The following is a 22,359-nucleotide window of genomic DNA, read 5'->3' as shown; positions in this document are numbered from 1 at the left end:
GAAGTCTTGAGCGTTACATTTGGGGAGCAAGTAATGATTTGCATGCCCTGAGGTAGAATTATGGTTCGCTCCGCAAAACATATTTAAGCAATTGTGCTGAGGTTTGGGAGGCATTTTTATCAGCCATAACTTTACTTAAACTAAGATTTGTTTTAAACATGTTAAACATGCATCATTGTTTTTTGAGAGGCTGAAAACATAATTGACTATTAATTAACTTTTTTTCAGTTGTTCTTAAATATTCTTTATATCTTGTTGTTGCGTCCAACCCTGCGTTACCTTGACTTAACCTCTTGCGTGCTCAAATCCTGCAGCATATTACCTTTGACTGTGTGGAGGAAGGGTTGTCTGCAGGACATAACCTACAACCTGGCCCTATCTTCAAAAGTTTATACACCCAACTACAGATCCACATGATCTTCTGGTGGGCATTATGCCCAATACTCACCCTTGAACTCATCCAACCCACGAGCTCTGTTCCTCCCACTCAAACCTGGAAATAGGGTGCACAAGGCCAGTTCAACAAAGAACCTGGTCGTTTACCAGGCTCTTTGCACAACGTTTTGCATACTTAACTTCACTGTAAGCAGTCTCTTGCCGTGCACAGTGTGGCTTAGCCCCAGGCTGTATACTGACCATTCCACACACTCAACCCCCATGCACTGCTTATTGTTTGCCCATTGATAGCAGGCTCTGGATGCAAGCCCTGATCTAGCCCTTGTGCTACCAAATCATCTCTATTTGGCCTTTGGCAGTAGATAGCATACTCCCGACGTGGGCCTAGCCTGTTTCCAGGCCTGGTACCAACCTATATATAAAGGGGCTAGCTGCGTACGGCCTTTAAGCATGCATAGTGATCTTTGGGAGGCCGTGTCTTCAGCCAAGCTCTGCTCTACCCTTGTGCCACTAAGCCAGCTGTGTATGACCCTTTCCATGCACTGCAGGTTGAGACCCTGAGCAAACACCTGGTCCGCAGTGCTCACTGCGCATGGTCTGTGCCATGCAATGGTCCTCCTGTTTTTTCTTAGGATTATGCGATAAAATAAAGGATATTGAATTATTTAGAAACAAATTTGTTCACCTGAAATAAAATCCACCAATTTTGCGAGGAAAAGGGAAAAACAGTCGCCTTCTTTTACTGTTTTAGGGCAGAATCTGCCCTTTTGGTAGTGCCACTTCGGCCCCACAAATTCTGTTTGTCATTTTCTTTCAGGATGCAGGCTTCAGTTCCTGGCATCCAGTAACGAGTGATACAAGATTTTTTTCAGTTGCTACCAGACAGTCAGATCTCCTAGATCTGAGTCCGTCAAAGATCTTCAAATCCTTCTTTGGGCAAAACGAAAAATGTTTCCATTTATATTCTAACTTGATTATCTTAGGAGTATTCTAGGATTTGGATCCTAGAAGAATCAGCAAAATTGACATCCAAGACTGACAGAAGTCCTGATCTCTAATTAACCCTTCACATCTCACCAATCACCTTTCTGTAACGCAGATGTGCCAAAAAGTTCTGAACAGCTATTTATTTTGCCTGCACTTCACGCGCCCAGTTAAATAGAGGTCTATTTCTCTTCTCCTTTTTAGAGTTGAATTTCCAAAGTGACATTGTAGCTGCCTACGATTTGAGTGATTGGTTGGTTAGTGACAAATTCCTCTCTGCTTCCCAAATAATAATAATAATACAATCCATGGAACAAGTAAAAATGTAAAAGTATCGCTAGTAAAAAAGCCACGTTAGTGAATGTTTTTTAAATTCAAAAATTGTATTGCAAGTATGTGGCACCTATGTTTAGGTGGCAGCATATTATTTTTGCGTATTTTTGAGGCAGGCGCTTGCATTAAAGAAAAACAAATGAATGCACTATCATGCCAAGACCGGACCATTGACTTTGCTAGCCCTTGTTTAAGTGTTTGTTTTTCCTACCCTTTTAGGTTTATCAAGGTGTAAAGAAACATGGCTTCCTTCAGCCTCACATGTTGGCTAAGCAGGATGTGGTTATTACTACCTATGATGTTCTACGCACTGAGCTGAATTATGTTGACCTTCCACACAGCAACAGTGAAGACGGGCGCCGTTTCAGAAACCAGAAACGCTACATGGCTATCCCAAGCCCCTTAGTTGCAGTGGAGTGGTGGCGAATTTGCCTAGACGAGGCACAGATGGTTGAATGTACCACTGCTAAGGTTAGTTTTATCATTTAAAGTAAAACCTATGGATTGGCTTACCTTGCAGCATTTATTACAGACGATATGCAGCCTTGCACCTTGTTCACTGGGGAGAGACTGTAGTCCTGGTTACTTTATGGGTCAGCTGCATACGTCTCTTACAGTTTACAGACAGCCAGTGGCAGACCATTTTGCTCTGCAATCTTGGACTGTGAGTGTGACAAAATCTCAGCCGAGATCACGATGCACCAATGGCACATCTCAAAAGCAATATCAAAAACAAGTTTGAAAGTGTTGTTGTCTCATTTATTTTGAGAGAAAAGTGGGATGTGTTTTTTTTATTTACTATTCGTGCTATATGTACTCTTTACCGCGAGATGGGACTAAAGTGCATTTCAGTACGTTCCAGCACGCAAGGATGCGTATCTCAAATTTGAGACTAATACTGTTGATGTGTGAGAGTTTGCTGTTGCCTAATTACTGCTTGATTACTGCTTTTTGTGACTTCAGGGGTTTGTATAGGACTTCAAAAGCAATATCTGGATGAGTTTTATCGGGAATCTTTCTCTATTTAACTTCCTAGCGCAGGAAGTGCACATGTTTATTTAGAACCCGAAGCAGCCAGCCCTGTTAACGTGAGTGCATTGGGAAAGCCTGGTTTTGCACCATGCTACCCAAATGATGGTAGGTAGGTAGCCAATTGTCATGACATTCCACATCAGTTTTTTGCATTTTTTTGTACTTCTAGAATGTGAATGATTCATTTTAGTATTAATTCTCTGTAAGAAAACAATAGGAGAGCGAGGAACTCAGGGTTGCTGAGGGTACGTCCTCTTCCCCATAGTAATAAGCAAAACAACATGGACGTACCCACAGAAAGAGGTACCTCAGTGTGGAGTGGACTCATCTAACTTGTAGCAGAGAGCAAACATCCAGTGGATATTTTAGAAGACCCCTCACTCACCAACCTAGTTGGTGACATGCTTCATCATTGGGGTCCCAGCTGAATTGCCGATTGCAACCCAGCTGTGCTACGACGCCTGGTTACAGCGGAGAAGGTTTTTTTGGGGTGATGTAAGTGCTCTTAGGGTGCTCAGGAAGTGGTAAGATTAAAAATGTCTCTAAGATATCCCCTGATAAGAGACTTTAATGTAAGGGTCTTAGGACATGATTAAAAAGTTAACTTGGGATATACAGAAGAATTAATTGTACTTCTATATCCCTGAAGGACTGGTCAACATGTTTTGGCCTTTTACTTCAGTCGTAAGGCTTTCATTAGGACCAAAATGTGTGCAAAACCAGTGACATGGTTACAAATGTGGAGGTAACCATGTGTGTGAATGATCAGCACACACCATAAAGTGTGCTGTGAACGTTGTGGGCAAACAGTACTTACTGACCCACTGCTTGACTTGGTATCTGAAAAAGCAGAACACACAACATAAAAAGACATACCAAATGTTTAAATAATATAAATATATAATATAAATGCAGTTTGCATAATTTTTACTTTCTTTTCATGCTGCGCGTTGTGCAATGATCTGATGTGCAAGGTGAGTCAGGTGACCATTCCCTGTTTGGACTCGTACCTGCACTGTGTTGCCGCCCAATCTGTGAGTAAAAACGCCGTCTTCAGTCGCAGCCTCCCTGTGTCCCAGGAGGGATTGACCGCCCCGCCGCTTTCCTACATCTTGCAGCACCCGCTTCGCGGGTGCCGCTGCGCGGCGTGTGGCGTGGGGTCGAGGCTGCTGGAGTGCTCGTGAGACGGAGTAGGGAGGAGAGAGCACCGGGATCCAACTGAGGGCGCGTGCTGCAGGGACTCTCAAGACCAGGAGTCCCTGCGCCGCACAGGTGTGCACGGCCGCGCCCCCAGTAAGACACGCCCCCCGGCTGACCAGAACTCTTAAGCAGGAAGACACCCTGTTTGACGTGTGACCATTCCCTGTTTGGACTCGTACCTGCACTGTGTTGCCGCCCAATCTGTGAGTAAAAACGCCGTCTTCACTCACAGCCTCCCTGTGTCCCAGGAGGGATTGACCGCCCCGCCGCTTTCCTACATCTTGCAGCACCCGCTTCGCGGGTGCCGCTGCGCGGCGTGTGGCGTGGGGTCGAGGCTGCTGGAGTGCTCGTGAGACGGAGTAGGGAGGAGAGAGCACCGGGATCCAACTGAGGGCGCGTGCTGCAGGGACTCTCAAGACCAGGAGTCCCTGCGCCGCACAGGTGTGCACGGCCGCGCCCCCAGTAAGACACGCCCCCCGGCTGACCAGAACTCTTAAGCAGGAAGACACCCTGTTTGACGTGTGACCATTCCCTGTTTGGACTCGTACCTGCACTGTGTTGCCGCCCAATCTGTGAGTAAAAACGCCGTCTTCACTCACAGCCTCCCTGTGTCCCAGGAGGGATTGACCGCCCCGCCGCTTTCCTACATCTTGCAGCACCCGCTTCGCGGGTGCCGCTGCGCGGCGTGTGGCGTGGGGTCGAGGCTGCTGGAGTGCTCGTGAGACGGAGTAGGGAGGAGAGAGCACCGGGATCCAACTGAGGGCGCGTGCTGCAGGGACTCTCAAGACCAGGAGTCCCTGCGCCGCACAGGTGTGCACGGCCGCGCCCCCAGTAAGACACGCCCCCCGGCTGCAACGCCCTCCTATTAAAAACAGCGCCCTATCGCCGAGCGGGACGCGAGCGGGACGCGAGCGGGACGCCGAGCGAAGCCCGGGCAAAGGGCGGGCCCTCTGTGGCCCTCAGAGGCCAGAAGAGGCCAGGGCTGGGCCACCCCTCTAAAGTCGCACCCCGCATTTTGTATATCAGGCTATCATCTGGACTTACTGATACTAGTCAAACTCATTTACGCACTTGTGGCTACAGACTATGAGGAAGACCGCCAAGAAGCCCAAGATGCCCATTCTTAGATCAAGCACAAAAACGAACACGGTCCCGCCCCCGCCTTTACCAACTCTAACCACCATCGACATAATGCTTAAACAAACCATACGGGCGGTATCTAACGCCATCGCAAATACAGAAAGAAGAATGTCCCTACCACCTGTGACAATCATCCAGGAAACCCAGGAATCCCTCATCAATTTATCTGAGACCTCCCGAGAGCTGGCAGAGGAATTTGATACTAGCCTGCCCCTCTCGCCTTCTTCTTTCGTTGATCTACCTTGTGCCCAGGCGCCTGCCGAAATCAGTAGTGAGAGATCTGGCGCACAAACAAACAACCATAATAATAACGCTTATAGTACAGAGAAAATCTCGCACAAGGAAGGCTCTAAACGCGGTGGCAAAAAAGGATCATCAAAAACGAGAAACCATAATCTGGTAACGCCCATAAACCCATCTACACCGGGAATACCCTGTTGGATTACCAACATGGTGGCTGACCTCAAATCGGACCTTGAGCATTCCATCACTGTGCTGCTAAAACCCCTTATAGCCAAAATAGACAGATTAACATCACTCGTAAATAACAGGGGGAACGGCCTAAAAACCCATTTAGCGCAAGAAGGTGGTCCAACAAAACAGAATGATGCCATATCTAAAAGCTTAACCAAAGATAAGGCCTCCACAATTCCTGATGTGGCAGCAACGATCTCCAATAGAGGCACCCAAAAAAGTATCAAAGACACGCAAAAGGCTGCTACCACACCGAACACATGTAAAAGCAATAAACAAATAACCACGGAAAACAACAAATTACCCCCGGGACCCTCCCATACATTGGAAGGAAATAAAGCTCAAACCCCCAAAGTGTTCCCAAAGATCAATCCGACTCCATCCACAACAACTACCAAAGATAATAAAACAGCTATTCGCTTCAGGACAATTAACCTCCCGCCCGAAGCATTGCCCTTTGTAGTTGTCCTAACCGGAGTTCCATCTTTAAGGGAGGGCCAACGGGAATCACAAGTAGAACCGAAAAACAAATGTGCACAGTGGTTACAAACACACAGACCCCTGCCCCCAAATATCCATGGGGAAATCCTATCTGTAAGAAGGGGGGGAGTGGATTGGCAAAGGCATCAAGTCCATAGCAGGGGACATAATCACGGTAAATTTTAGAGATATGGCAGCAGTCAATTTTATCTGTAACGCCCCCCCGAGCTATACCCGCTCACAAATTCATGCGGTTCATGTATCTTACTTTTACCCCTTCGCATTCCAAAGTTCCAGGCAGAGCAACAGACCACCACTGACCAACATACCTCACATGGGCCCCCAATATGGACCTCCTCAATGGCAAAGACCAAACTTTGTCATGCCAAATTACGATTCCTCCCTAATGCAGTATGCACACTGGAATAGGTTCAGCACACTTGAACAGGTGGACTGACATGGATGGGATAATCAATCCCCTAAGAGCTTAAAGTGGAAGGAGGCAAGCCCACCATCAACAGGAAGGAGAAAGGGGGTAGACAACGGACCAGAACTGGTGTCCGGTAAAGGAAGCAGCATCAAACCGCCGAACACAAGTCGGGGAAAAGTAGAGGGGACAAACCCCCCAAAACATGGGACAATTAACAAACAGAGCAGACCAGTTGCCCTCAGCAGATTAGCTGCTCCCAGTTGTATATATCCCAGCCTTGTCACCCCAATGGAAGCGGGAAAACACGCAACACTTCCATCAGGAGACCCAAAAGGAACCCCAAAGGAAAGGACCCAAGCAAACCTACGAGTGGTATCCTGGAATATTGCAGGATTAGCGGCCAAATTCGAATCACAGGACTGGCTTAGCTACATAGACAAATTCCACATTATATGCCTGCAAGAAACCTGGGCTACCGAATTAAACGATTACAGCTTGGAAGGCTACAAAAGCTTCTTTGTTCCAGCTAAAAAAGTAACTTCCGGGAGAGCTATTGGGGGACTCGCCATTTATGTCAACTTAGACATTAAGGGCACCTGGTCTAACATCAAATGGGCCTCACACTATCTCCAAGTACTAAGGTTCACCTCACCAAGATTAACCTTTTTTCTAGTTAATTGGTACAATGCTCCTGCAACGACGGAGAAGGGAATAGCTGTAAATGAACTAGAAGAATGCCTAAGTAATTTGAACCGTTTAAATAAGACACCAAACCTCCCAAGCTTAATATTAACGGGAGATTTTAATTGCCATTTATGTGACAAATTAAAACCCTTCAACAAAGACTGGTCAAGATGCACTTTAATGAAAGGCCCACATTTTGCACATTTAAAAGAGGGATGGGATTTAGAGAGACTAACGAAAAGGCATAACCTAATTCAAACTCTAGACCTTGTGGCACTGGGCGAAAAAGGAGAACTCACCCCAACGTACAAAGGAAGAGGTTGCCACTCCTACATTGATTTTATTCTAGTCTCCCCCATTCTAAAAAGAAACATCAGCAATATTATAATCGAGGCCTGCAGCTTTAGTGATCATAACCCGGTCATTATAACAATTGAAGGTTTTGATTTTAACCCGTGCCCAAAGAGATCTGACATCATGGAAAAAGCAGTGGACCAGGGAAGAAGAATTAAATGGGCCAAAATTGATGGGGACAGATTTTACAAAACATTATTAACAGAGGCCTCAGCTGCAATAGATAAATGTCTAGACCCAAGTGTGTGTGGTGCTCAGGTGGTCAGGGCATTCGAAGAAATTGCACAACACGTAAATAATTCCCTAAAGGCTACTGGGTCTAACAAAATGCCCTCAAATCCTCGCTGGTTCGATTCGATTTGCACCAAGGCGCTCAAAAAACTGAAGGTTAGCCTCCACTCTAAACCAAGGGACAAGATCATGGTGGCACAGAACAGAGCTGAATATAAAAAAGCTCTGAAGAAACGTAAGCAAAGCCTACAAAACCAGGCCTGGGAGGACTTAAGGGATGCTGCCGAAAGGAAAGACTCTGTAAGCTTCTGGAAAGTGATTAACTCCCCATGTTTCCAGGATCAAGGGGCACCAAAAATCATGAACATCATCTTGCCGGAGCAATGGCAGACCCACTTTCAGAGTCTATATAATCAATCAAGTCACCTAACCCGGGAGGATGTACCGAGGGATCATCAGCCGGCCAAGTTAGACTTCTCTCTGAAAGAAGTCGAAATGGGAATAACTGGGCTCAGTAAAAATAAGGCGCCGGGTCCGGACGGAATTCCACCAGACCTATACTTAAGCAGACCCGATCTGTGGGCGCCGTTGCTCACTAGGGTGCTAAATGAGGCAGTGGTGGCAGGACTGCCTCAGTCCTGGTCAACGGCGACCATAGTACCAATCTACAAGAAAGGGAACCGAGATGACCCGCAATGCTACCGACCCATTTCGCTCATAGATGTGACAGTAAAGGTACTAGGGCGTGTCATCTTACAGCGACTGCAAGTCTGGGCCGAGGAGCATCAAGTCCTTTCGGAAATGCAATATGGCTTCAGGAAAGGCAGATCTACCACCGATCAATGCCTAAACTTATATCTCCTGACAGCCAAATATACCATCGCCGGGAAGGGGTCCATTCACATGGGATTTATGGACCTTTCAGCGGCTTTCGACCGTGTAAATAGGAGAAAGCTCTGGTCCATGCTATCAGAATTAGGAGTGGATCAACCGCTAATTGACACCCTGCAAAACCTCCACCGGAACACCACCGCAAGTGTGAGGTACAACCAAGAGGGTAAAAAGACCGATCCCTTCACTTGCACGAGTGGAGTAAGGCAGGGATGTATCCTCGCGCCCTTTCTTTTTTCCATCTATATCAATTCGCTGGAAAAAGATCTCCTTAAACTCAAGGTGGACTCACCCCAAATTGGTCATCGTGCTGTACCTGTACTACTCTACGCCGATGACGCGGTTTTGCTTGCCAGAACTCCCCTAGGACTGCAGAAACTGATTGATGGGTTCGTCATGTTCATGGATAAACTGGACCTGGCAACTAACCTGGAAAAATCTTACATCATGTCATCAGGGCGCGCGTAGACCTCGGATACGACCCAACGCCAATGCGGGCGCCCATCAGCAGCCATTGCCCAGCAGCGCGCCCCAAGCACAGAGTTGCTGACATCGCCCCCGCAAGCACACTCCACCCCCCCCACCCACTTTCACATATATGTTTACATGTTTACAGTTTCGGACCCCTACTCACAGACGGTGGCCTCCCTGGCCCCCGTGTTGAAGTGGGTAGGAGCCACTGGCGGCACTACAGACGGAGACTGCAGGCGTAGACGCCGATAGCCACACCGACAGCGAGGCTCCTCCACCTGATTGCAACATGCTCCACTAACAAGGCTGGCGACCGATGACACATCATGGCCCACAGGGGCTGTCCCACTCTAAGTTCAGGCACACTTGCGCACACACACCTCTGACCTCCAGTTGCACTGTAACAGCATCGGCAAACAACACACCGATCAGAGGTGGTTCCTACTAACACCGTGCAGGTGGGGCGGACTTCGAGTGGGGAAGTCGCGAAAGGAACATTGGGACATACCGATACGAACTGTTTTGTTTAGTTTGCCGATTTCATGGCTAAGTTCTAGGAAAAAAAAAAAAAAGAAAAACAAGGCGTCATTTATGGACTTTTCCTTTCTAGACTTGCGAAAATGTGACTATCTTATCCATGTCCTAGCACACCGGGGACACGGGGGACGCAATGACATGCTCTTTTATGATGACCCACACCCTCACGATTCACCGTTCATTTGCAGCCGGCCCGCAGGGTTGTAGGCTTTGCTATATGTACTGTACCTTTGAACACTAATAAACGTCTTAAAAAAAAAAAAAAAAAAAAAAAAAAAAAATCATGTCATCAGGGCAACCCACAAAAGGGCCTTTTACCTATCATATCGGGTCGCACAAAATAGACCAGGTTAAGACCTTTTCATACCTGGGGGTACTATTTGACCACCATCTCACTTTTAAACCTCTGGTAGAAAAGCATTCCATGAAACTGGCAGCCTCAGTAGGAGCCATTATGGGGTACGGGCAAAGATTAGGAAAATGGTCTCCGGAACAAATATTGAACTTGTATAGGTCAATCTGCTGTGCGAAAGTATCCTATGGTGCAGAAGTGTGGGGCTTCCTGGATAATAAAGTACAGCAGATCCAGATAGAAGAAAATAAATTCCTGAGGAGAATCCTGAAAGTCCCCCAGAGTGTATCGGCCCACATCATCCATGAAGAAGTAGGAGAAACCTTCATAGAAGACAGGATTAAAATTAAACCCCTCCTGGCATGGGTTAAAGTATGGACCAACCCAGAGGTGTCCCTAACAAGACAAATCATAGGGGACTGCCTCAAAAGAGACAAAGGTGAAACCATTCCCTGGCTGAAATACGTTAAGAAATCTCTAGTTGAAATTGATTGCACTAACCTCTTTACATCCCCAGACTCTATAACACCAGAGAGCAAGACCCTGGTGAAAAAACTCTTTTCAGCACAGCTCAAGTCGTCAAGGGCAGAAAAAGAAAACCATAAACCCACTAATCTTTTTTATAATGAACTTACAGTGAAGCATGGCATGGAACCTTATTTAAGGGTCATGTTTAACGCCCAGGATCGCTTCGTCATGACACGTTTCAGAATTAACATGCTTCATCACCTCCTTGCGGTCCCGGCTGGGTTTACTCACACAGTGGAGGAGAAGGGTACCTGCGGCTGCGACCACAGGTCTCCGCAGGATACCCTTCACTTTGTTTTACTGTGCCCTTTTTATACTATGCCAAGACGCAAGTTCCTGGTGGGGATTTTGAAAGACCTAAAGTTTAAACATGCAAGATTGGCCTTGAGGTTCTTACAGGAAGCGGAGGATGCTTACACCCTTTTTTGCACCACAAACTTTATCCGAATGGCAATAAGACTGAGGAATACTAGAGAAACTGACCCCTAACATCATTTGTCCCCTTGAACATTTAGATTTATGATCCCCTGGTCTTTTTAGAGTGTCAGATAATTTTAACATTCATATTTTTCTATGAAAAATGTATTGACGTTTAAAAAAAAAAAAAATTGTGTGTACTTTGTACTTGTGCTTTTATGGTGTCTTTTTAAGAACCGAATAAAGATTACAAATGAAATGAGTCAGGGAATAGTGGTAAGAGATACTGTAGAACAGTCATGCATTCCCTGAACAGCCGTAATTATGCAGTAATATGCGTGATGGTAGTTTGCAACATGCATAGTTTAAGCCTAGGTAAATTACCATGCGTGGTCACAAGTATGCACAACAATACCAGCCACCAGTGCTAGTTTGTCTGGGTTGGCCTGGCGTTAAAACCAGTGAGTCTATACTTCTGTTTTAAATGCGCGTGCGATTCAGCGCGCTGGTGCTGACACGTACTCCGAGACAGTAATGGACGTAGAGTACTGTATGTCAAAGAAGAGGCGCAATCACTTTTAAAGCGCATGAGGCAGCACAGAAAAAAATGAATAAAACGTATCTTCACATAGATAACATAATGAAGTCATAAAATGAAAACCGGGCATACATTAACCAAGATTGAAAATATCTACTTGCTCCTGCTGGGAGGGAGCCTCCTAATGTCACACACTGCAAGCGGTAAAGAGATGGTTAAAAAGATGGTTAATTTCGCTGTAGTACCCATAACTTTGAGAATCTGTGTCCTTTAAGTTGAGCTGCAGATTGGGACTGGGGTACATTGATATGAGCTCTGGGGTTCCTCCTTTTAAGTTTAATCGCTTGATTTATGCCAAGATTTCCCCTGCGAGGGTTTATGGGCGGATTGTGCCATGAGTCTTTGTTAAGAAACTCAATAAAAACTTCTTTGAGAAAAAAAAAAGATGGTTAAAATATCAGGCCAGGAGCAGGAACACGTCTGGTTATGAACTCGTTCACCACATATCAGCATTCATTCATTTGTCAAGGTTGGAGTCCCATATCTCAAACCTGCAATACCCTTCACAGGATCTCGCCAGTAAACACACCTGTATCGGATGTGGTTTAATGCACTTCCGGAAGTAGACGTGGCTACGTAAGGAGCTGTGTGCTCTCCAAGGTGAGAACTGAACTGCTAACTTCAGTAACATAGTGGGATTACGTGAGTGAAGTTTGCTACTTCCTGGTACGTGAGACTCATTGCCAGCGGACAAGGGAGGAGGGACTGCCCTACAAGACAAAGATGCCTCCCAAACCGAATGCTGGCGATTACTTGATGACACCAAGAATTGCAAACGTCTGGACAAGGACCCCACTGATGACCTAAGGAAAAGAATTCAAACATTGGTTGAAAATGCAGAAGTAAAAGGAGATAGCAGTCATCAAGAAGCCAAGTTCTTGACTTCTGGGAGGGGCAAAATTCCATATTTCGATGCGATCCTCACATTCATAAAAACTGATCACCCCCACCAGGACGCCCCATCGTCTCGGGCATAGGTTCACTGCTTGAACCTCTTTCTCTTTCTGCGATTTTTATCTCCAACCGATAGTGCAAATACTACCAGCCTACCTAAAAGATACAAAAGACCTACTTGGCCATCTGCAAACCCTGAGCTTCAACCCAGCGACGTCATTGCTGGTCAGTTTGGACATAGAAAGCCTGCACACCAGCCTCCCACAAGTCAACACTCTACAAGTACTAAGTGCCGCTTTGGACTCCACCACCTGGGACTATATTACACCAAGGGCTTTGATACTACAATGTGCTGAACTTGCTCTGAAAGAGATTTATTTTGAATTTGAGGGAGACCACTTCTTACAAACATATAGTACTTCGATGGTTAGTACTTTCGCCCCAAGTGTAGCAGGCCTGTATGTGTCCGATTTTGGGGGGAAACATCTTTTGAACCCCACTGTACCATTTCACACAAGTATCAAATTTTGCAAACGATACATCGACAATCTAATCCTCATCTGGGAAGACACTGAAACCAGCCTACAAGACTTTCTTATTTGGATCAATGAACAAGACCCTAACCTCAAGTTTACCCACAATGTAAGTAGAGAAAGCATCACCTTTCTTGATCTTGACAGCATGGCAGAAGGGGGCGGCCTCTCCACAAAAACACACTTCAAACCTACAGCAAGGAACTCTCTCCTACACTGTTACACCTAAACATGGATATTCAAACTATCCAGCACCACCTGTAAATCCCTAATCTAGAATGACACTTCCCCTCTCATCAGCCCGACACTCCCCTGTCCCGGCCTAACCTTTCTAAAGCGCCAAGATGCTCCTTGGAGTGTAAGCCGCGCTATATAAGAATTATTTACATTACATTACACTTTGGAAGCTTCCATCCTAGACCCTTGCGGGAGAACCTGCCATATGTACAATTTTTGAGACTGCGTCAGGATTGCAGTAACATCAGTGCCTACAAAGAACAGGCCACTGCCCCAACAAACAAATTAAAATCCAGAAGATACCCAAAAAGAGTAACAAAAAAGCTCAAAAACGGGCCAGGAATCAGAATCGTGAAGGCCTGAAGGCCTACTGGAACAAGCACAGAAGATATCATCTGCAATACCACACTCATGCGTGACCACGTAAAATTCCATTGCTAACAAGGTCAGACGATCTATACAAAAGAACTGGTGCATACTCACAAGTGGTAGCCTGAACTTGGAGAAACCTCTGTTCTCGTATAAAAAAAAAAGCAAAAAACCTACGAGACAGTCAAGTAACTACATGCCCGACAACAAACTACTACTTCTAACCCTGTTCTTAATGACTGGGATCTCCCCAATGTCACCGCCATTTCCCCTGCGGCAACTGCATTGTTTGCCACTTAAGCAAACCCACAAAAACATTGGAACTAGAAGAAGGGAAAACATGGCAAATCAGGAGACACACTAACTGTAACTCAGTCAATGTAATCTATCATCACCTGTCCATGTGGACTACGCTACGTCGGGATGACTAGCCGCAAAATAAAAAACAGGATTTGCAAGCACAGAAGCAATATCCGTGGCCGGCGTAGCACCACGAAAATGACAGAACACTTCCTTGGGGTGGGCCACAACACTAATGACACGAGTTGGGTCATAATCGAACAGTTGGATAAAGGAAAATCCAACCTACTGAACCAGCTCCTTGAAAAAGAACAACGCTGGGTTTATTGCCTATCCACCCACCTGTATGGCCTAAATAACAATATCCCATGGAACGCGTTAACCAAGAACATGATCATGATAATCAAGATCCAGACACATATACTTACATTGCTTTCATGTCCAATGGATTGCTATGAGGGATATGTCTGTACGGCCTACATATTCAGAGAAAGTAGTATACTTTGTACTGTTGGAATCATATCAAAGTGCCACTAGGTGTGGTATAAGGCACTATTCTGGTGATCTGTGGCAATTAATTTAACTCTCTGTGACCAGATTTTTACACATCCTTATCCGGTAATAATGATACGCTCAAAATAGGCACCGCATTACTTAGATCCCCAACGGTTCACATAATATGCTCTCAATACACGGCAACATCCCTACTTAACAACGCACTGTTTTTCTTCTTTTTTCTTTTGACTTTATGGTGCCCATAACGTCGATATCTGCAATGAGTCCCGCCTACCAGAAAGTAGCAAACCCCACTCATGTAATCCCACTGCTTTACTGAAGTTAGCGTTCAGTTTTCACCGTGGAGACCACACAGATCCTTACGTAGCCACGCCTACTCCCGGAACTGCATTAAACCACATCCGATACAAGTGTGTTTACCGGTGGGATCCTGTGAAGGGTATTGCAGGTTTGAGATATGGGAGTCCATCCTTGACGAAGTAAGTCATGAATGCTGATATCCGGTGAATGAGTTTATAACCGGACGTGCTCCCAGCCTGATCTTTTAACCCCTTCGATGCTCATACCTCTAGGGTGCTCATGACGAGCTCAGCTCGTCATGATCAGACTTATCAACATTCTGGCCCAGCACAGCAGGAGAATCGCTCAAGCAGCCAAGGTGTTAACCATCTTTTTAACCATCTCTTTACAGCTTGCAGTGTGACAATAGGAGGCTTCCTCCCCGCAGGATGAAGTAGATCTTTTCAATCTTGGTTAATGTAAGCCCGGTTTGCATTTCATGTCTTCATTATGTTATCTATGTGAACATACGTTTTATTAATTATTTTCTATGCCCGCTCACGCGCTTTAAAAGTAATTGCGCCCCTTCTTTGACGTACAGTACTTTACGTCCATTACTGTCTCGGAGTACGTGTCAGCAAGGTGCCTGCACCAGCGCGCTGAATCCCACGCGCATTTAAAACACAAGTATAGACTCACTGGTTTTAACGCCAGGCCAACCCAGATGAACTAGCACTGGTGGCTGGTATTGTTGTGCATACTTGTGACCATGCATGGCAATTTACCTAGGCTTAAACTATGCATGTTGCAAACTACCATCACGCATAGTACTGCATAATTACTGTTGTTCAGTGAATGCATGACTGTTCTACAGTATCTCTTATCACTATTCCTTGACTCACCTTGCGTATCAGAGCACTGCACAACGCCCAACATGAAAAAGAAGGTAAAAATGATGCAAACTGCATTTATATTATATATTATAAACGTTTTGTATGTATTTTTATGTTGTGTGTTCTCCTTTTTCAGATACCAATTCAAGCAGTGGGTCAGAAAGTACTGTTTTCCCACAACATTCACAGCACACTTTAGGGTGTGTGCAGATACTTCACACACATGGTTATCTCCATATTGTAACCACTTCACTGGTTGTGCACACCTTTTGGTCCTTATGAAAGCCTTACGACTAACAGAAAAGGCTGAAACATGTTGACCAGTCCTTCAGGAATATGGAAGTAAAATTAATTCTTCTGTATATCCCAAGTTTACTTTGTAATCATGTCCTAAGACCCTTACATCGTTGGCGCCGTGATGACGTCCCTGGAGCTACTTCGACGCGCCCACGCGCGCTGACGTCAGTTCTAAATTTTTCCGCGCCAGCTATTACCCCCAGTCACCTTTTGACTGAGTTTTTCGAGGCCTTTTGTCTCATTTTCTCGAGTCGATCGACTCCTGGCGTTGTAGGGATTCCTGGCTTCAAGAACTGTGGGGACTGTCACCACATGGTGTCGGTGACGGACCCACACCGCGTGTGTCTCTACTGCCTGAGGCGCGACTACGACTCCAAGTCATGCCACGACTGCCGGGCCATGGCACGAAGACTTTGCGGGAGCAGTCCCAAAAGTTGCTAGAAGTCCGGCAGTCGGCTCCACGCTGCTCAAGATCCCGGTCCCGGGGGAGGTCGAGGGACCGGTCAAGGAGCAGTCACCATCATTCTTCTGGATCTAAGTCTTCGCACTCTGGGTCAGGTAAGTCTAAGCATTCCAAAAAGAAGTCAAAGAAGTGTTGTCGCTCCTCTACTTCCCCTCGCCCTTCGCGGCTGAGGGTAAGGGTGGAGCCACCCCCGCGGCTCTGGCGGACCCTGTGACTTCGCCCCCAGCCTACCCGCCTTTTCAGGGTCCGTTGCGACGCCTGCTCAGGTGCAAGAGTTTCTTGCTGCCATGGCCTGACTCTTTGTCCTGCGGGCCCGACTGAGGGTCCTGTCCTTCCATCGCCGGCGGCTCCGGAGGACCCCCCTGGGATCCGGGATTGCACCCCAGTTGACGCTGGGTGACCTAATAACACCTCCACTGACGTCGACCATACCAGCACCACCACCGACGTCACCCACTCCTCGGGACGACATCGTCCTCAGTTTCAGTCCTAAACCGGACATGGTGCCGGATCACCGATTCCGACGCCGATGGGGCCCTTTTTTCCCTATGTCCGTCCTCCCTATTTTCAGCCTGTTCCACAGACTTTGGCAGAAGGGGAGGACTGGGAAGGGTCTGAGGATCTCTCGCACAAGAGTATGCTTATGATCCGGACTGGGCAGAGCATTTGGGGGATGCCAGTGTTCTTGACACCTCACCTGACCTTGGCATGCTGTCTTCTCCTACTGTGGCTACGGAGGAGGGAGACAGTTACGTAGTGGTGTTGCGTAGGGTAGCCGAGGCCCTCCACCTCGAGGTCCCTACAGTGGCCGTCTGGACTAACATCCTGACAGAAGTGCTCCAGCCGGCGGCAACCTCTTTGGAGTCTCTACTGCCCTTTAATGTCTGGCGTTCTTTTGGGCACCTGGTCCAGGCCCAACACAGGGGCTCCTGTGGACAGGAATGTGGCCCGACGCCATCGCCCGGCTCTGGCCGACCCCCTCTTTCTCTCTCAACATCCCACCCCTGGGAGCTTGGTTTTCTAAGACTCTACTTCCCAGAGCGCGTTCCCTTCTGCCCCTCCGGATAGGGAATCCAAGAAGCTGGAGCAGTAAGCTGTTTTCATCTGCCAGTTTAGAGCTGCGTTCGGTGAACACCTCATGCCTCTTGGGCCGTTATTCCCTCTCTGTGTGGGACACGGTTGTGCATGTGCTGCCTAACTGTCCGGAGGAGGCCCGAACAGTACTCTCCTAAACTATTGCTGCTGGTAGAGACGTAGCTAAGTTCACCATTCGTGTTGGGCTTGACACCGCCGACTCGCTGGGCAGGGTGATTTCCACGATGGTGGTGCTTAGGCGCCACGCCTGGCTGAGGATAACTGGCTTCTCAGGGGATGTCCAGAACAATCTGATGGACATGCCCTTTGATGGCATTCACCTTTTTGCCCATAAGGCAGATAGTGCGTTGGAGCACTTTAAGGACTCCCGGGCTACGGCCAAGTCCTTGGGCCTGTCGGCCACTCGGCCTCCTCTGCCTTCTGCCTTTCGTGTCCACGGATGGGGTGCCCCACCACGTTCGCTCCAGAGCCACAGGCTGGCGCAGCAGTAACAACAGCAGCGCGGCCGCGGGAACCGTCGAGGCGGTTCTGGCGGCCAGCAGGCGGGTCAGTCCACTTCCACCCCGCAGCATCCACTGCAAAGCCTTCCTTGTCCGGAATTTCAGGCCCATCAAACGCCAGTGGGCGTCAGAATTCACCATCATCTCCCCCACTGGTGCATCATCACCTCGGTCAAGTGGGTGCTGAAAATTGTCTGAAGGGGCTACGCCCTCCCCTTCGCGACTACCCCTCCAGCCATGCCACCTCAGTACCACCACATGTCGGGGACCATCTTGCGCTTCCTCAGTAGGAAGTCACGGCCCTCTTGGCCAAGGGGGACATCCAGCGCGTTCCTGGGCCAGAAGTAGGTCGTGGTTGTTATTCCCACTACTTTCTGGTCCCTAAGAAGGACAAGGGCCTGCGTCCTATCTTGGACCCCAGGAACCTCATCCGCTTCCTCCGGAAGGACAAATTCAAGAGGTTGACGCTAGCTCTGGTCTTGTCTGCCCTCGAGACTGGATTGTAGCGTTGGACTTGCAGGACGCATATTTCCACATCCCCGCCCTGCCTGTCAGGTTCTCACCTTAGTTTCTGCGGAAGCGCCACGGAACTGAAAAAAGATCCACGACTTCCCCCAACAACCTATTGGGAATGACTATTGCCATTCAACAATGATAATCCAGGGGAAGAAGGGAAACAAAACAATGAAAATAAGGGAAGATCCCTCGATGCTAAACAAGCTCCACAGGTCTTCTTAACATAAATAAAAGGCTGAACAGATAGGAACATTAGGTTAGAAGGTAATTCAATATTTCTATGAGATATACTTAAAAGATTCTCCTATGATTACCTTAGTTTCCCTTCCTTAACGTGAAATGAAGATAAAGGGTGCAATGCTGAGCAAGGGGTTGACTGCAAAAGAAAACAGGCTGCGAATACACTCTCCGATACTTCTAGTCTAAACAAATAAATGGCCCACCTGTGCTACCCTTGTGCCATGGTAAATATTATCCTGTGGGTGATTTCACTGGGTGTCTGATAATGTCCAAAACATTAAGGGGTGAGAGGCCCTTATGTTATGATAAAAAAATAAACAGCATAGCAGCACTCCATTACAGCTTGAAATATAAAGGAAATGAAATAACAAAAAGGGCAGCGCCAAAGGGCTCTGTTACCGTATCAGCGGTTTTGAATTCCAATAGTTCTGAGGGAGACTACTTCGTACAAACTGCCAACAGGGATTAGGGGCGGCCAGACGATGGAACAAGAGACCAGGACGTCCGGCTGACCAGCGGAACCAGAATGCTTAGTCCAGCCAGTCAGCGGAACACCTGGCTATATGTCCGGCCCTCCGACCTGTGAGGGAAGTATACAATCCGGTCCGAGAGGAACAAGAGGATGTCCGATCCACTCGAGTCCCCAGAATAACCGGAGGCTGAATCCCACGGTGACACAAACAACAGGATCCAGACGAGCAGGCACCAATGATATCCGGAGGCAGATCCCGCTGTGAAACAAGGAGTCCGAAATACCGAGAGCACAAACGGATAAAAGGACACGGCACTGGGGGAGTGAGGGAACGCGACGAAAACAGGAAGTGTGAAGTCCGGAAGCACACAACAACTAGAACGCGAAGCGCAGTTCTGCAAGGAGAGTCCGGTTTTAAACCTGCCTGACCTCCTTGCGCATGCGCGTTCCGGGACCGCCATTTTGGTAGTTCTATTGGCGGCGGCAATTGTGACACTGCCGGCCCACTGGCATTACCTGCGGGTCACGGTAGGCCACGAGCATTTTCAGTTTACCGTGCTCCCCTTCGGCCATACCAGCGCCCATCGGGTGTTCATGAAAGTGATGGTGGTGGTTGCAGCTCATCTGCGCAGAACAGGGGTTCCAGTCTTCCCCAATCTCGACGAATGGTTGTTGAAGGTGGGCTTGCCCCAGGTTGTCGTCTTCCACCTCCAGACTACGGCCCACCTGCATTTGCTGGGGTTTTCCATCAACGTGATAAAGTAGCACCTGATTCCCTCTCTGAAGCTCCTCTTCATTGGAGTGGTTCTGGACTCGGCACAGTTTCGGGTTTATCCTCCCGAACAACGAGTCCGGGATATTCAGGCTATGATTCCGATCTTCCAGCCTCTATCCCGGGTTACAGTCTGGATGACGCTCTTGCATCCTGCTAGTGGATCATGCCAGGTGGCATATGCGGGCTCTACAGTGGGGCCTGCAGTTCCAGTGGGCACAGCATCAGAGCAACCTGTCCGATCATGTCCAGATCTCGGAAGGCATTGCACGACACTTGCAGTGGTGGCTCACGAATCGCGATTGGGTCAATGGCAGATCCCTCTCTTCCCCAACCGGGGCACACAGTTGTGACGGACACGTCCCTTCTGGGATAGGGCGGCCACATGGGAGAGGTGGAGATCAGAGGTCTCTAGTCTCCGGCGGAGTCCCGGCTCCATATCAACCTTCTGGAGATTTGGGCGATCCGACGTGCCGTGAAGGCAGTCCTTCCCTCTGTTGTGGGAAGAGTAGCGCAGGTGTTCACGGACAACACCACCGCGATGTGGTACTGCAACACACAGGGCGGGGTGGGGTCATGGACCCTATGTCAGGAGGCTCTGCACCTCTGGACATGGCTGGGACATCAGTGCATTTCAGTGGGGGTTCTACACCTGGCAGGTTCTCTGAACGCCAGGGCGGACAAACTCAGCTGCTGATGCATGATGGATAACGAATGGCATCTGAACTCGGACGTGGCGCAAGGTCTCTTTCAGCAGTGGGGAGAGCCTTGGTTAGATCTATTAGCCATTGAAGAGAATGCGCAATGTCATCAGTTCTGCGCGCTGGAATTTCCAAGGCGGCACTCGCTAGGCAACGTTTTTTGTTGCGAATGGAGTTGCGGTCTACTATACGCCTTTCTGCCTATACCACTTGTACCCAGAATGCTGAAGAAGATCAAGCACGACCGGGCCCAAGTAATTCTTGTGGCTCTGGATGGGCTCGAAGAGTATGGTATCCCGAGCTACTCAGCATGGCGATCGATCCCCCGCTCCTACTGCCTCTTCGGGAGGATCTTCTGTCACAGCAGCAGGGGAGGGTCTTCCACCCGAACCTGTCCAGCCTCCACCTCCTTGCGTGGAGATTGAGCGTCGACAGTTGAAATCTTTCGACCTGCCTCCCGAAGTTTGTGATGTTATCTTGGCAGCCAGGCGTCCCTCCACAAAAACGGTATACGCCTGAAGGTGGAATAAATTTGTAGCAGGGTGCACAGTAAAGGCTGTGGATCCCCTTTCTGCCCCTCTTTCCTCTCTTTGGCCCAGCAGGGCTCTTTTCTGGGCACTATCAAGGGCTTTCTCTTGGCCATTTCAACCTTTTTATGGCTTCCAGATCAGCCTTCCCTTTTCAATTCCCCTGTTGTAAATAGATTCTTAAAAGGCATTACTCATCTTTTCCCTCCTGTTCCTTTCATAATGCCTCGGTGGGACTTGAACATAATTCTGACCTATCTGATGTGTGCTCCCTTTGAGCCACTTCACATCTGTCCTCTTCGTCTTCTCACTTTAAAGACTGCTTTCCAGGTTGCCATCACCTCTGCCAGAAGTGTGAGTGAGCTCCAGGGTCTTTCTTCCAAACCTCCTTTTTTCTCTGTCCATCCGGACAAAGTTGTTCTAAGGACTCGTCCATCTTTTCTGCCAAAGGTTGTCACTGCCTTTCACATTGGGCAGACCATCACTTTGCCCACCTTCTTTCCACCTCCGCAACCCTCTAAAGAGGAAGAGAGGCTCCACTGCCTGGACCCAAAACGTGCACTCTCATTCTACCTTAACCGCACACAACAGTTCCGGGTGGATGATCAGCTCTTTGTTGGCTGCATGGGTGCCAAGAAAGGTCGGGCTGTACCCAAGCGGACCATCTCTCGATGGGTCGTTCTGTGCATTAAAGCTTGTTATTCTTTGGCTAAAAGGGAGCCTCCGGTGGGGCTGCGTGTCCATTCGACCAGGGCGCCGGCAGCCACTACTGCTTTAGAACGGGGAGTCCCCTTGCATGACATCTGTCAGACAGCTACGTGGGCCTCGCTGCACACGTTTACCAAGCATTACTGTCTGAACAGCCAAGTCCGGAGAGACGGCTTCGTTGGCCATTCTGTTCTCCAGGACTTTCAGGTGTGATCTTGGTTCGCTGGTATCAATACCATCGGGTTTAGTATTGCTGGGATATCTATTCTAAGGTAAGGAATCTATCACTATGTGGTTATTTCAAATGCACAAGTTACTTACCTTTGGTAACGATGTATCTGTAAGAAGCATTAGTAGTGATAGATTCCTTACCACCAAACCCAATCTTCCCATTCTGCGAACTGATTTCTAGGGTTAAGGTAATCCCTTTCAGAGCCCTAGTTTCATGGCACCAGTGGTCAGTTTCTTAGCATGGCTCTGTGTTCCTGGCATGGAAAGTAGTGTACAGAACTGAC

At 47.9% G+C, this 22,359-nt stretch overlaps 1 protein-coding gene across 1 annotated transcript in view; it reads left to right on the top strand.

Moving 5' to 3' along the window:
• Positions 1–22,359, top strand: part of SHPRH (SNF2 histone linker PHD RING helicase) — an 884,400-nt gene that overhangs the window by 376,076 nt on the left and 485,965 nt on the right. The window contains exon 10 of the mRNA XM_078648685.1: positions 1,933–2,184. Within this exon, the coding sequence (XP_078504811.1) occupies positions 1,933–2,184 (252 nt within the window). The remainder of the gene's footprint in view (positions 1–1,932; positions 2,185–22,359) is intronic.

The sequence above is a fragment of the Lissotriton helveticus genome, chromosome 6, assembly GCF_964261635.1.
Source record: "Lissotriton helveticus chromosome 6, aLisHel1.1, whole genome shotgun sequence".
Lineage (NCBI taxonomy): Eukaryota > Metazoa > Chordata > Amphibia > Caudata > Salamandridae > Lissotriton > Lissotriton helveticus.
Note: the sequence above shows the minus strand (reverse complement) of the source record. Positions and strands in the feature narration are given on the sequence as shown.